Consider the following 15,027-nt stretch of genomic DNA (forward strand, 5'->3'; position numbering starts at 1 on the left):
GATGCGGCGTGGGTACAAAGAAGGGGGAAAGCGCGATACGAGGGCTGTGAGTGGCTGTCGTATTCGTATTCGAAATTGTATGGTGATCCAGACCTGCGCAATGTGGCTGCAGAAATGCAAGAACTTACATCAGATAACTTTATCGGGTAATCCACGGCAACACCGGCATTCCCTCCAATCATGTCACCTGACCCGGAAGCTGCTCTACCCGATCAACCCATCGTTCGTCAGTTCTTACCTAACTCAACCTACGAGAACCTGTTCTTCTATCGATAGTGTAACCTTACCCCATTTAGTTTAGACCAATCGTAGCTCATAGCTTGTAAACACAGCTTGAATTTGATTGATTTATTTTTTTTTTTTTTTCCTACACACGTTTTAATGACCTCATCCGACAAGGGACAAACTTACAGCAAAATAATCGACTGACCAACGTTCGACCCGTGGAAATATTCCACAGTATCCCACGCCTCGGAATATCGCAATTCCATATCGTCTCATTGTGCATAGCCTTTCGTTTTCTGCTAGGCGGCAAGTTCCAGAAACTAATGTTCCTCATCCTATTGGTCAACTAAGCATCAACCTTCAAACCCCGGTCCTCATCGTGGAAGCCTTCCTTTTGGGTACCTACCTATTCTACAGGCATCCTATCTCTTGGGTTTTGAACAACCCCGCCATGACATGAAGTAGAGAAATCATCAGTTATGTCCGAACGTACCTCCGAGCATCGACCCATATAATATTCCCTCCCTTTTTGGAAAACCGCAAGTTTACATACCTGTCTAAGCTTAATCAGGCGACAATGTCCCTAGTCGCTGAGTAAGTTTACAAACCACCTCATATTAATATCGATAAAATAGCTTAGTCGTTGTTTAGTCAAGTACTGCGGTTGGACGCACAACTAGACCGCATCCCATTTATTCAGTTGACCGGTTATGACACCACGCAAGCCCCCATAGATTTCAATAGTCCCCGCGTGAAGGATTTGTTAAGGGTCATTAAGGCGTTGTCAGCAACCTCGGGGTCACAGAATGTTCTCTCAGCATCCCAAATTCAGTCTCTTCTCTCCCAATCAAAACTGTTACCGGATAATGGCGAGTACACCTCGGCCAGCCATTACGAGGCAGAACTCGAGTGGAGATTGGTTAGCAAAGCTACCGTTCAAACATACGGTATCGTTTTAGATACATTGCTAGATCGAATTATCCCATTAAGTGACCATATTTGGTATTGGGACGATGTATTATCGTCACCAACTTACAGCAGCCTGTACATGGTGCAAACATCCCCTGTTCGGTTGTGGGCATGGTCTAAAGAAGTGTACGTGGATAGCAAGTCCAGATTTCAACAGTATACAACCAGCAGCGCTTCGGCAAATGCTGAGTCGATCCAAGCCGGTATTACCCAACGATGGGGTCGATTTTATAGGATCGTGAGAGAGACTATACGAGAAAGATCACTCATCAACATCCAACGAAAGATTATGTCGCCAGTAGCCATATGTCGATCAGAAGCGCGCGGAAAGCAAGCCAAACTGAAGAAACTTAGGGAAATAACTTCCAGCGGTCTCGGCGTCTTAATCGACGAGGCCCTTGACTTTGGTGGCAATGGGAACGAGGACGGCAAGAGCGATATCATGGTGTCGGACGAACAAGAATGGAAAGGCGTCGTGGAGAAAAGTATCTGTTTAATGGACATGGTCCTAAAAGATGCCTTGACATTGGATGTTGGTATCAGCGATTTTGAAGATAGAGTCTTTACTGGCGTTGAGGAGGATCCCGAGTTGTCGAATTTGAATGGAGAGAATGAATCTGATAGGGCGGCATTGATAGCAAGAAGGCTCCAGGAATTGCTCGGAACTCATCTGCCAGAACACGTACGGACAGCCGACAGACTAGTAGCAGAAAATGGACGACCGTCAAGACTCGTGAGATATTGGCTCCCCGCTACAGCACTCCTCCTCTCATCCACAACCATTCTTCGAATATTCGTCAACCGAAAGCAGGAAATCTTAGATTGGATTAGAGATTTCGGCGTAACTGTACGAGACTTTTGGTTTAACTGGGTTGTCGACCCCGTTCGAAAAGTCATCGGCACTATCCGTCACGATTCCAATAGCGAAATTGCTATCATGAGTCGGGATAGTCTCAATGCGGATCGCGAGAGTTTAGAACGTATGGTGGTCGACTTTGCCCTCGACAAACCAAATGCTGCGACTGGCGCTCCATCGGTATCGGAATCCCAGGTCGCAGAAATCAGAGCTAAGGTTCGAGAAGGGGATGTGACACCAATCCTCCGTGCCTATGAGAAAGACCTGCGTAGTCCATTAAAGGGTACTGTCCGAGGCGATTTGGTCCGAACGCTGCTCATCCAAGTCCAGAAGACGAAGGTCGACATAGAAGTTGCTATGAGCGGCATTGACTCTCTTCTAAAGAGTCAGGAGCTCGTCTTTGGCTTCGTAGGACTGACGCCCGGAATTCTTGTATCGGTCAGTGTGTTCCAATACCTTCGTGGCGCATTGGGAGGCAGAAGAAGTTTCCGTGAAACCCGAAAATCTGGCAAATGCGTCCGAGTTCTCCGAAACATTGACCGTATCTTGACTGAAGCAAGATCGCCATCAAACACCCTTTTGCCTTACAAAGACCATGGTCTCATTGTATGCGAGGTGCATGTTCTTCGACGTCTCGCACATAACCTCCTCCCGGCCGACATTGAGAAGGACTTCTTGGAGGATTTGGATGACCTTGCTAATTTCAAAGGCATCCAGTCCCAATCGCGGGCTCTGAGCAGGATACACTGGGCATATTCCAAGTGGTTAAGGTAGTCAGATGGGTTTTACCGATTTACTGGGAAGAGTTCGTCCGAGCCGGAACTACTGAACTGGGTACATGTAGCACGACATATCAGATTAGTGGGCATTACGTGTATGTCTCTCAAAGACGGAGTTTTAGTGTCGTTTAAGTTGAGATGGCTCCTACGCGAAGCCTCTTTGTCAGCTTAGCGATTGCCATACATACATATACATAAGCAGCCCCTGACGTTGTCAAATAAACTTGTTAGCTACCTAGGTAGTACCAGTACTCACATGCATTTTCTTAAGGCAGCATCGCAAAATCCGGTCTAAAAAGAAGTGCCTAATTCGAATTACACCATGCAACTTTAGAAAAGCAATCCTGACATACCCCTTTTCTGTATGTCTCAATGAGGCAGCTCCGGAAGCAGATACAAGCTGGTGTGTACATGGTGAGTACTACATGTACGTATGTGTACATAATGTAGGTACGTGTATAGTAAACTGGGACCGTTCCATCGGTATTTGTACCCATTCAAGGTTCCACCAACTTACGTAAGACATCTATGCGAAAATGACTAGGGTGTAGGTAGATATCATTAAATCCATCCTTCCTTCATGGTGCATTGAACTTCCTGAAGAAATATAAAGTTTAGATGTGCCTGGTGCAGAAACTTAACTATATATGTATGTATTCATGTGCCTGAGTGAGGTATCACAAGGTTACAACTACATCTTGGGATTGTAATAGGGCATTCAAGGCATAATATTGCTAGCCTGAGTAGGAAGGTATCTAGGTACCTAATGTAAGGTAAGGTTTGAGGCTGCCTCGGTTGGTTCAACAACTCCATTAAATCTTTGTATTCTAGAAATGCACACCGTTTTGGGGAGTTGCTTGTTGGAATTGTTACCCAAGTAAATGCATAGAAATCCACCATCTAAATCAATTCAATGCTCTCAGGCAATTCTCATACTTCTGAACTATAACCAAATCAACCAAAGATATACCCTTAAAGGTTTCTATCCTCCGAAACTACCTACAACTACCTACAGCCTAACATAACTTCTTTGCTAGGGCTACTAGGTAGGGTGGCTAGTACAAAGCGAGTTAGACAAGAGGAATTACTTGTACCAAGAGAAAGGTTACATGTACTTGTCCACCTAGTGTATTCAACTGCTGGAGTATTACCGCTACGGCACCGCTACCGCTGCTACCACCGCCACTGTTACCATCACTATTACTGCCACATCTGACGACACGTCTTGTTTGTGCTTCCAGTGAAGAAATATCCAAAGAAAAATAACCCAATCTTACAACTCGACACCGCCTATACGTCCGTATCTTCCATCGACGAAACGATAAACGAACGAGCGAATCTTCCGTAATATTCTCTGCCGTCTAGGACGAGCGATTCCGCCAAAATGTCGGGCAACCGAAACTATGACTTCTTAGTACGTCCACAGCCTCTCTCCCTTCCTTTCGAGTTGCCTGCCACGGTCATATAGATACATTGGATGGAGATCACTTGATACCTGGTTTATTAGACACCATACCATCTTCAGCCGTGTCCATATTACACTCGCCATATACCACCAAATATTTCAATACATTATACTGATGATACTTCTCGCCATGTAGATCAAACTTCTCCTAATCGGCGATTCCGGCGTCGGTAAATCTTGCTGCCTGCTACGATTCAGCGAAGACTCCTTCACACCGTCATTCATCACCACCATCGGTATCGACTTCAAGATTCGTACGATCGAGCTCGATGGCAAGCGCGTGAAATTACAAATATGGGATACGGCCGGACAGGAGAGATTCCGAACCATCACGACGGCTTATTATCGCGGCGCGATGGGTATCCTTCTAGTATATGATGTTACGGATCAAAGGTCTTTTGAGAGTAAGCATTACCGCCACTTCCCTATTCCGACCGCTACGTCCGTCACAAAAGATAAGCTATCGAAGTGGAGGCGGGGCTCAAGTAGGCTACGGACAAATCAAGAACAGCCAACAATTCAGGATTAGGGCTTTATAATATCGACATGCTAATTCACAGTTTATAGACATCCGAACGTGGTTCGCAAACGTAGAACAGCACGCCACCGAAGGCGTAAACAAGATCCTCATCGGCAACAAGTGCGACTGGGAAGAGAAGCGCGTCGTCTCAACAGAACAAGGCGAAGCACTTGCTAAGGAGTTAGGCATCCCCTTCCTCGAAGTTTCTGCCAAGAGCAATATCAACATCGACGAAGCCTTCTACAGCCTAGCCGCCGACATCAAAAAGCGCATCATCGTTACCTCTAAGAACGAGTCCGCAACATCAGGTGTCAACGTATCCCAAGGAGAAGGCAGTGGCGGACAGGGGAAGTGCTGCTAAAACTGAGAAGCAGGGTTTTTATTGAAGGTGAGAAGAAGGCGAGGGGACAGGCAGACAGATGCCAGGCTAGACCCAAGGGCTTAGCACAAATTTCTTGTTATCAAGCGAGTTTACAGTAGACCGAGGCATATGATTTATGGAGGAACCCTCAACGTGAGAGTGAGTAAATGAGGAGACAGAAGAAACCCCCTCCTCAAGGACCGAAGAAGGCAAAGCAAGGAGTGGAAGTGTATTACCTCTGGAAACGGGGAATAAGGAGGGGAACGGGTGGCGGACAGCTAACAAAGTCAGAAAGATTAGGCAAGGCAAGACGAAGGCTGGACTGTTTTAAGCAAAAGCTTGCTTGCTTGCTTTTTTTACGATAGACATTTTCACATCACAGAGACGCGAACACACAACACCATCACAATCACATAGGAAGAATGAGGCCTGGGGGGCAACGTGAGGGCGACTTACTATATTGGCGGAGTTTGGTTGATATGGGTCTAATACATTTTCCAGTCATCATTATCATTGTTGCTGTCTTCGTTGGCTGTGTCTGTCCTATTGTGTACCCATTGATGTAAGGAATGCCGTGATACTCGCATTGGAAAATTGACTTATTTTATTCCCGATACCCAATTCTGATGAATATGACATGTGATTGCTTATATAAACATAAGTGTTCTCTATTAAGGGTAATATACTAGTATACGGTAGAATATTAGGAAGTTAACATATACTTTACCACAGCACTGAAGTATTGAGTGTCCTAATTTCGTCCCAATTCACTTGCTTGTCCTCGTTCTCCTCGATGCTCATGCGTAGCTTGAACTGTCTTCGGTGCCATCCCCTTACGAAGCGCTGTGCCTCAGCGGCATCCTCGAATGGTATAATGAACCGGGGATACCGTCTATACTTCTTGTCATCTACTACTTCCGCACCCTCTCTGTTCTCATCCACATTGGTCTCGCCTACAGCTTGACCAGTTTGATCCAATAGACTTTGCTCGAAAGTCCTATCATGTTTCTTCAAAACACTCTTCCCGAACGGCAAAATACCATTTTCAAGATCCGTCACCCGCCACGGTAGATTCCGCTCTACACCATCCTCCTCAATAGCTTGGCGCAGCGTATCCACCGAAATGCGTCCTCCATCCACAGTAACAAGAACCAAATGTCTCGACCCAGCCCTCGCAGCAAGTTGATCGACAAACGACCCACCACCGGAGTCTAAATCGTCGACCATATTCCCCCTCCCTGATGAAAGCTCAAGATGATACCTCTGCGATGGGGGGACTAGGGTAAACGACTTCAGCGCAACATCTACATCCTCATCTCCCCGAACTAACGGTCGTCTTTCTACGGCTCGACCTCGCATATCTTTCTCCCGCTCCCCGTTATACACATCCCGCTCAGCGAGCCGCGCTTTTCCGAGCTCCCATAAGCGCTCGACTTCGTCGCGGTACGCAACTGCTGCGTCATGACTGTCGAAGAGTATGAAGTAGTGGCCTAGCGGTTGTAAGGTATCCGGGTCTCTAGCGGGTACGACGCGCGCTGCACCCCCGCCCACGCCGACCCAACCTTCGACGTGTGCGCCGCGGGGGCCTAGGCCTTGGAAGTCGCTTAGTGAGAGTTGCTTGCTGGCTGCCGAGAGGATGAGCATGGTTTTGGCGCGTAGGGAGGCGGTGTCGGGGTTAGTGTCGTTTTCATTTTCGGGTAGATCGAGTTCACCGTCGAGGCTGAACTCGAGGTACTCGGCATCAGCGAAGCGGTGCTGGAAGAAGTGTTCGTCTTCGGCCACGGTTAGAGGGGAGGATTCGTCGTCTGTGTTGGAAAGTTGGGAGCGGGGTTTCTTAGGCCATTTTGAGTCAGTGGAGTTGCGTGCTTGCTTTGCTTCCTCGGGGAAGAGGCGCTCGAAGAGGGAAAGGGGTTTATTCGGGGATTTTGCGTCATCTTCGCTGTTGTGCTGGGATGACGATGAAGGGTGTGTAAATTGTGGTTGCCGGCTGCTACCGTGCAGCAGGGCTGTAAATGTCGGTCGCCATACTTTTGCTACTGCGGCTACCGATCGTGAAGATGGCCGCTGGAGCTGTCGTAGGAGCATGAGGCGACAAAATGTGATGATGCCCTACGCATTGCAATGCAGAACGTGGGTTCGTTGAGGGAGTTGAAATCGTATGGGATGAAAAAAAAGTTGGAGCCGATCGAGTTTTTAGTGTGTAATTTAGGAGGGGAATAGCTATCGATACAGCACCTTCCCTAACGTAGCGCTATAAAAATGCAACATCATAGGGCAGTTTAGGCGCTTTTATTAGCGCCTCTAGGTACGAGAAGTTGCACTGAGTTTTAGTAGTCCCACAAAATACTAGCACTCGAATTCTTTTCATTTACTTATACTTGGTTCGATCATATGAAGCTTCTTTCGCAACTATAAGAAGAATATAAAATTTCTATATTGAAAATGAGCAATATTCTTACGGCGAATATTATAAATCTAACCCGCAATTCTACCGAGAGTTTCATAGTCAAGTACCTGCCCTCTGGATACCCATATACCTGAGCCAAGACTTTTTATAAAATCACGAAATACTCAACAGAAAAACAAAAATGGGGAGAGACGATTTCAAAGTTCGGCTCCAGCCACAAGAAGTGGCCAACCCAAAGAATCCAAATTACAAGAATGCAGCCAAAATATTCATACATCCCTCGACTTTCGCCTTAGGAGGTTTTACTACAGCATACCTCTGTAATGTCGAGACAGATAGTGCCAATCGATGGGAGGCCGTGGCCTGGCCGGCTCCAGACAAAAACGTCGCAAACAACATTATATCAGTTAGTAGGGTTTTCCAGAAGTTAGCCAGCCTAGAACTCGGCCAGGTGGCTAAAGTTACCCCGGGCAATGGCCCCGTTCCCGACGCTGGGGTCGTTATTATGAAAGAAACGACCCCTGAAGCTGCTCCATTGCCCAGCTCAGAGCAGACGAGATGGCAATACCACCTCGAAAGCCGACTAGGTGAGTTATAATAGTCCAATCCCTTATTCTTCATAAGTTCCCTTTGGATTACAGAGGTCTGAATGGTTATATTCGAATACGGAGAATTCGATGGGGTTATAATATATTCTTTTTATTTCAAATCTCACATTCGTTTTATATGCTTTTTGTCGAACCTAGTCATGTATCATAGTCTGACAAGATTTAATAGAGGTAGCTGAATATATCTTACCGGGCCTATCATTCGATGACGTTGTCTTAAATGGCTCAAGGCGCTCATTCGTAGTCACTTCTATAAACGGTAGAGCTGATGGTGTTGCTAAATACGCCCCTGGAACTACCGTTGTTGAATTTTCCAATGATGAAGCGAGCCAGACACGGGGCAAGTTAGAAGTCAGCTCGCTCCCCGGTATGAGCCGACAAATAGATGAGCTTAACGAATTTTTCAATGACTTCGATGTTGAATTTGAAGGATTTACTATACCGACTTATTCATGTGGCATCATTATCCACGGGAGCCATGGGACGGGAAAATCGATGTTACTGGATCATATTGCTGCCACTAACTGGGGCAGAGTTATTCGGTTAACTTATAGTGACAAATCGTCAACTATTCAGTCTCATTTCAAAACTGCACTAGAGCAACGCAGTCCGACGATTATTTTGATAGATGACATAACGAGGTTAATCGGAAAGGACCAAGCAAATCGCCTTGTTATGGTCGAAACTATTGGCGAGGGACTTGACGCTCTGACAAATAAGGCACGCCAACAAAATAAGAGACCGCATGTTCTAGTGGTTGCGGCGTGTCTCGACTTCCTGAATGACATCCCTCTTGCGCTTCAGCGCCCTGGTCGGTTTGAGGAACACATTGCTCTTCCCGTCCCGGATGCCCAAGGCCGCAAAGAAATTATCCGTTATCATAAGCCAACCTTTGCCTCTGACGTATTCGATCAGTATGTCTCAGACCTTGGCGACCGTACACATGCATATACTGGTGCCGATTTAAGAAAAGTCCTCTACAAGGCTACCAAAGCATGGAAAAAGCGAGTAGGGAAACCCTCAAAGACGGAGCCCCTAACATGGGAAGATGTTACAAAGGGACTACAGGAGGTGCGGCCTACCGCCATGCATGACATCAACCTCAAGCCACCAACAGTACGCTGGAGTGATATTGGCGGTTATGAAGATGTCAAAATTGCCTTACAAAGAGTGCTTCGGCATCCAACGGTATGTCTACCCCCACATCCAATACCGGAGAAATTCTACTAACGACATCACGTCATTTTAGGGTCCCCGTGCCCGCATGTCAAAGCCGCCGAAAGGTGTCTTACTCTACGGACCACCCGGCTGCTCCAAGACAATGACGGCACAAGCCATGGCCACCGAATCCGACTTCAACTTCTTCGCCGTCAAAGGTGGAGAACTTCTCAATATGTACGTAGGTGAGACAGAGCGCTCTATCCGGAACTTATTCAAACGCGCCCGCGAAGCAAGCCCCAGCATCATATTCTTCGATGAATTCGACTCGATCGCCGGATCGCGTTCTGCTTCCGGTGGTGGCGGTTCTAGTGGCGGGGTACAAGCTCTCACTACCCTGTTGACGGAGATGGATGGTTTCGAGCGCATTGGAGAAGTATTTGTCCTTGCTGCGACGAATAAACCGGAGCTATTGGACTCAGCATTACGAAGGCCGGGGCGGTTTGATGAGTTGATTTATGTGCCGCTGCCTGATGCACGGGCTCGAGAAGCTATTTTCGTTAGCAAGTCAAGGGAGTTACAATTTCCCGATGGCGTTGACGCCACGGAGTTGGCACAGTATACAGATGGTTACTCCGGTGCGGAGATTGCACGTATCTGCGACAAAGCGTTTTGGGATGCAGATGATGCGGATGGGGAAGGGGAGAAACCGGCTATGGAAGTGCTGCATGCAGCGATTCGGAAGACGCCTAAGTTGGTCACGCAGGATATGTTGGATCATTATAGGGAATGGGGAGAGTCGTTTAGGTCATAGGATATCTAAATACAAAGTTATGCCATTACTTGATTTGCACATATGTGCCATCCTATGTGTTATCTCTAATTGTTCCTAAGGTCTAAGGAACTGCAAGGTGGGATTTGAGCATTGTTGAGGGCAGGGGGAAAAAAAAAAAAAGAAGTATGAAGAATATTACGAAGGCTGGGGCAGGCGGATTCAATTATACCTCAAAAAACAAAATAGATAGTAAATGACCAAATTGTCTATAAAATTGGCAAAAATAGATGATTTCGTCCAGGCTCGAACTGGAGACCTTCAGTGTGTTAGACTGACGTGATAACCAACTACACCACGAAACCATGCTTAACGGGGACCGTCTGATAGTGAAAAGTTGGTCTATTACAACAGTATATGACAATTCCTCCATAGAGATTCCGAGTTTATCGGATAGTTGTTGTAACCTAGTTGAACTTTGCTACCGTACTAGTACAATAACGTACGTAATAGTTTGCTGACCCATTACTGACTACGTGCTTTCCTACGAATTATCGACATATTCAATACTTTGGTAGTTCTAGTCATGATAGGCAAAAGAGTACAAGATACTAACGGGAGATTATAATTCTTTACTTTGCATCCGGACTTTCCTTCTTTGGGACTGGGCACTCGATTAACATTCTTGTCCGCAGGTATGTAAAGTTCTTGGATCTTATGACATTTTATGCCATTTTTACGCCCTTCGAAAAAAGAAAAGGAAGTTGCGAGACTAAGAAGCGACCGGTTTCTATTTGTCCCGCACCACGAGATTTACGTAGTAGTTAAAAAGGATAAAAAGGTGGAGCGCTGTTCACTGTCGCAAACCTTCATAATATAGCACCTCCTTCTTAGGTACCTAGGTATGTGTGCATAATTATAGAATTGGAATTGAATAAAGGATTGTCATAATCCTCCCCCCCCCCCCCCCCAGACCCCCTTCTTGAATAATCCTATTCCCATCGACACTGAGTAATTCATACCCAAGCTCTATTACCAATTATATAAACTTGATCTTAACTTTTCACTACATGTCAGACCAAGAAAGAGAAGACAATTCGGCCGCCATGGATTCCAAGCAATTCCGAGAAGCGGCCATATCCTCCATCGATCAAAGTGAGTCTCGTGACCTTCCCTGGTAACCCGGATGATCATCATTAACACGTTGGTTAGTTGTTAAATATTACGACACAATCGAAGGTCGACGTGTCGCTTCCAATGTTGAACCCGGTTACCTAAGAAAACTCATACCGGAAGAGGCCCCTCAGTTCGGGGAGGCCTGGGCTGATATCCAGAAAGATATCGAAGCCAAGATTATTCCCGGCATAACGCATTGGTCTGCTACCCCTTTTATATATTACTACTCACTTCTCAAAATCCGATGGGAATTTATAAGTTAACTGGAATTAATAAAATCCAGGCAGTCGCCCAATTTCCTAGCATGGTTTCCCTCATCCAGCAGCTTTCCGGCTATGCTCGGAGAGATGTACTCAACCGCCTTCACCGGCGCCGCATTCAACTGGATATGCTCACCAGCCGTCACGGAACTAGAAACCATTGTGATGGACTGGCTAGCCAAAGCCTTCACTCTACCTGACTGCTATCTTTCAACAGGCCCCACCAATGGCGGGGGTGTTATCCACGGCACTGCTTCCGAGGCTATTGCCACCGTCTTAGTCGCGGCTCGCGATAAGTACCTACGTGAAGCAACAGCAGATATCACCGACGAGGAAGAGCGTGAAGACGCAATCGCCCTGCGCCGCAGCAAATTAGTAGCGATTGGCAGTGCAGGAACGCACAGCGCAACCAAAAAAGCTGCGCAGATCGCTGGTGTACGGTATCGCGCCGTGCCTGTGCATGCAGCCGACGGGTACCGGATGACGGGTCCGGAACTTCGCCGTCTGATCGTAGCTCTACGTGCTAAGGGTCTGGAGCCGTTTTACTTAACAGCGACGCTAGGCACCACAGACACATGCGCAATCGACGACTTCGAGGGCATCGCAGCAGTTCTCGATGAGCTAGCGCCACTTGATAAGCCCGGCGAGATCTGGGTACATGTGGATGCTGCATACGCTGGTGCCGCGCTGATATGCCCGGAATATCAGTACCTCACTAAGACTTTCGAACGTTTCCACAGTTTTAATATGAATATGCATAAGTGGCTCCTCGTCAACTTCGACTGCAGCACCGTCTGGGTTCGGAACCGGCGTTACTTAACCGACGCTTTGAGCGTCTCGTTACCCATCCTGCAGAACCAACATACTGACTCCGGACTCGTGACTGATTACCGCGACTGGCAAATCCCGTTCGGCCGGCGATTCCGCTCCTTGAAAGTCTGGTTTGTATTGCGCTCGTATGGAATTAGGGGCTTGCGCACGCATATCCGAAAGCATATCAAGCTCGCCGAGAGATTCGCCAAGATGTTGCGGAGTAGACCGGATCTGTTTGAGATCGTCACTGGTCCCCGGTTTGCTCTAACCGCGTTTAAGTTGGTAAAGCCAGGTACGACGCTTGAGCAGCAGAATGCACTCACAAAGAAAATGTACGATAGTGTGGTAGAGGAAGGCAAGATTTTCTTGTCGAGTACTGTTGTCGGCGATGTATTCGCTATTCGGCATAACCCGGCGTCGGTAAATGTGGAGGAACATCATGTTAGGAAGCATTGCGAGATATTGGTAGAAGCGGCTGAGAAGACACTTAGGTAAAATGTACCGGGTTAGATTGGGATAGAAATACATGAGCTATGATGTAGACGAAATTACAATAAAAAGGTCGATCATGAAGCAATTGAGACAACAGATGTGATGAATTGTTCATAAAATCGTGATATGCGTATGATGTAACCTAACTAATAGAAAATGCCTGACGCCTTACATTTTCCTCTTCTCTTTTGATGCATCCCAAACGACCAAACCCCGAGGTCTGATGCTTCCCGTATTCCTTAAAAAACGCCGCCTCAGTTGCGATTGAAATGCCTAATACAACTGAAAGAATGAAACGAAATTGTAGCATATGGTCGTGATCGTAAGATTGAGAAAAACGCCAACAACTACCAAGAGTCGCGACGACTTCTGCTATACGTATCACGGCCTCGCCCAGTTTCGGCGTCGTCTTGTATGTATGGGTTGTATCTAGTGTCATTAGACGCTCGGTCGTATCGCGATTGTTCGTAATACCGGTCATCTTCGATATACCTCGGGTCGTCATGATGGCCTGTATCGACAGATTGCACACGATCACGTCGACTGCTACGACCTCTTCTCCGGCTCCTTTCTAGGTCCACAGTATCTCTTGCTACACTTCCCCTATCACTGCCCCTTTCTCTCTCGCTACCTCTCTCCCTATCTCTACTTCCGCTACTATTACTTTCATCATCTTGCCTTGAGGGATCAAAGCTTCCGTCACGAATTTGTCTTTCCCGCCGTCTTCTGCGTCTGTCATCGCGATCTTTGGTATCTTGACCTTCTCGTTCTTTTCGCTCCTCATGCTTTCTCACTTGTTTCTCGATATTCCAGGCTAGCCCTACGCCAAGCATGCCCAAAACTAGGGGCTCGGTCCAGCTAAAGGGGTGCTCTTTTTCGAGTTGCTTGCGATGGGAGCGATGCTCGGGATGAGCGCGAGACGGGAGATAGGTGCGTGGGTCGGCTGGGTGTTTTGCCATTTTTATTTCTTCCGGTTTGGGGAGTTGATTCTAGGTTTATGGGCGGATATAAGTTGGTTCGTATATAGAAATTGTTATAGTTAATAGTATAACTAGCCTCAGATCAAGACTATAAAATAGAGACTATGTGGTAACTTTTAATGCCTATAAAATGGGGCGAGGGTTGGTTTTGTGGGTTAGACGAAGAAAAACGGCGTTCGTCTTCCCTAAATATGTAGGTGCGTATGTGTCTCGATCGTGATACATACAAGCGAAGGGGAGAGGGGGCCGGTTCATAGCAGCCATGGGTAGGTATCACGACAGGAAGCTAGGGATCGCCCTGTTGGTAAGGAGTATGTCGCCTCCCTAGACGGACATACGTGGACAGGTGTGGGATGCCATCATCGAGCGACGCCATAACTCCAATTCCCATTTCATTCGACGATAGGGGAATAACATTTCGCAGCGAAAGGATCAGGGGTCGAGCCGTAGCAATCCCTCCGGTTTGGGATCTGGGATCTGAGAAACTTGGGGGACTAGCGGAACTGGGATTATGACATATGATGTCATCCCCGGAATTCGGATGCGCAGGAAAAAGCCACTATCAATGTATCCGATGTTATTCGTAGATGGCCCCTAATCCCGATCTGGTTTGGTGGCTTGCTTGCCGTCATTTTTCCCTTCCTCTTTGTCTCTTTCGTCTGTTTCCCCAGGTCATCATAATACCTCTCATAATAAAAAACCTATGACGATGGAAGCATCGATCCAGCCGCTTGTCGTCATGTCGTAACACTCAAAATACCCAACAGCCTTCATACACCATACACGGCATGACCTGCCAATGATTATATGCTTCCACCCATGAAGCGGTGTGTATGCTATCAAAGCAAAAGTCGTGTAAGACTGTTAAATGTCATATTCAAAACCGGACTTTCAGAACTAAAGATGCGACAACTGCTCAATTACACAAGTTAGCTGTGATTAGTGAAGTTAAGGCTAACACATATTGACAACATACCTCTTTAACGCCGTGATCCTACCCACTGGATTCAACCCAATTGTTAGTGAGTGACAGCCCGGCTACCCACCGAGGCCAACATCATTATACTCATCTGCCGGGCGGCATTGGCCTCGGACCCAACCATTAACAACTGGCAAAATCGGATGGGTTGACGTGTTGTCTCGTGTAGTCTTCCGGGCTGCCGTACCTCACCGTCTGTGGAATTTC

At 47.0% G+C, this 15,027-nt stretch overlaps 6 protein-coding genes and 1 non-coding gene across 7 annotated transcripts; 4 read left to right on the forward strand and 3 right to left on the reverse strand.

Annotated features, from left to right (window-relative positions):
* Window positions 1-82: 82 nt before the first annotated feature.
* On the forward strand, window positions 83-3,106 carry F4822DRAFT_387079 (NCA2-domain-containing protein). The gene is made up of 2 exons (XM_051456772.1): window positions 83-819; window positions 877-3,106. The coding sequence occupies exons 1-2, from the start codon at window positions 803-805 to the stop codon at window positions 2,822-2,824; spliced, it is 1,965 nt and encodes a 654-aa protein (XP_051319878.1). The 5' UTR covers window positions 83-802; the 3' UTR covers window positions 2,825-3,106.
* A 540-nt stretch (window positions 3,107-3,646) lies between these two features.
* F4822DRAFT_387081 (ras-domain-containing protein) lies at window positions 3,647-5,791 on the forward strand. Its single transcript, XM_051456773.1, has 3 exons — window positions 3,647-4,243; window positions 4,431-4,698; window positions 4,862-5,791. The coding sequence occupies exons 1-3, from the start codon at window positions 4,214-4,216 to the stop codon at window positions 5,173-5,175; spliced, it is 612 nt and encodes a 203-aa protein (XP_051319879.1). The 5' UTR covers window positions 3,647-4,213; the 3' UTR covers window positions 5,176-5,791.
* Window positions 5,754-7,392, reverse strand: F4822DRAFT_387083 (uncharacterized protein). Its single transcript, XM_051456774.1, has one exon. The coding sequence runs from the start codon at window positions 7,258-7,260 to the stop codon at window positions 5,899-5,901; it is 1,362 nt and encodes a 453-aa protein (XP_051319880.1). The 5' UTR covers window positions 7,261-7,392; the 3' UTR covers window positions 5,754-5,898.
* Window positions 7,393-7,517: 125 nt separating this feature from the next.
* Window positions 7,518-10,352, forward strand: F4822DRAFT_387084 (AAA-domain-containing protein). The gene is made up of 3 exons (XM_051456775.1): window positions 7,518-8,169; window positions 8,360-9,378; window positions 9,440-10,352. The coding sequence occupies exons 1-3, from the start codon at window positions 7,764-7,766 to the stop codon at window positions 10,160-10,162; spliced, it is 2,148 nt and encodes a 715-aa protein (XP_051319881.1). The 5' UTR covers window positions 7,518-7,763; the 3' UTR covers window positions 10,163-10,352.
* Window positions 10,353-10,411: 59 nt separating this feature from the next.
* On the reverse strand, window positions 10,412-10,485 carry F4822DRAFT_t9. The gene has a single exon. It is a non-coding gene; the product is annotated as a tRNA-Val (tRNA).
* A 723-nt stretch (window positions 10,486-11,208) lies between these two features.
* F4822DRAFT_387088 (pyridoxal phosphate-dependent transferase) lies at window positions 11,209-12,945 on the forward strand. The gene is made up of 3 exons (XM_051456776.1): window positions 11,209-11,275; window positions 11,333-11,495; window positions 11,580-12,945. Exons 1-3 carry the CDS (start codon window positions 11,227-11,229, stop codon window positions 12,862-12,864), a joined length of 1,497 nt encoding a protein of 498 aa, XP_051319882.1. The 5' UTR covers window positions 11,209-11,226; the 3' UTR covers window positions 12,865-12,945.
* Window positions 12,946-13,036: 91 nt separating this feature from the next.
* F4822DRAFT_37019 (uncharacterized protein) lies at window positions 13,037-14,007 on the reverse strand. Its single transcript, XM_051456254.1, has one exon. It carries the CDS (start codon window positions 13,818-13,820, stop codon window positions 13,209-13,211), a length of 612 nt encoding a protein of 203 aa, XP_051319883.1. The 5' UTR covers window positions 13,821-14,007; the 3' UTR covers window positions 13,037-13,208.
* Window positions 14,008-15,027: the final 1,020 nt, after the last annotated feature.

The sequence above is a fragment of the Hypoxylon trugodes genome (assembly GCF_022578975.1).
Source record: "Hypoxylon trugodes strain CBS 135444 unplaced genomic scaffold F4822scaffold_1, whole genome shotgun sequence".
In the NCBI taxonomy this organism is placed as follows: domain Eukaryota; kingdom Fungi; phylum Ascomycota; class Sordariomycetes; order Xylariales; family Hypoxylaceae; genus Hypoxylon; species Hypoxylon trugodes.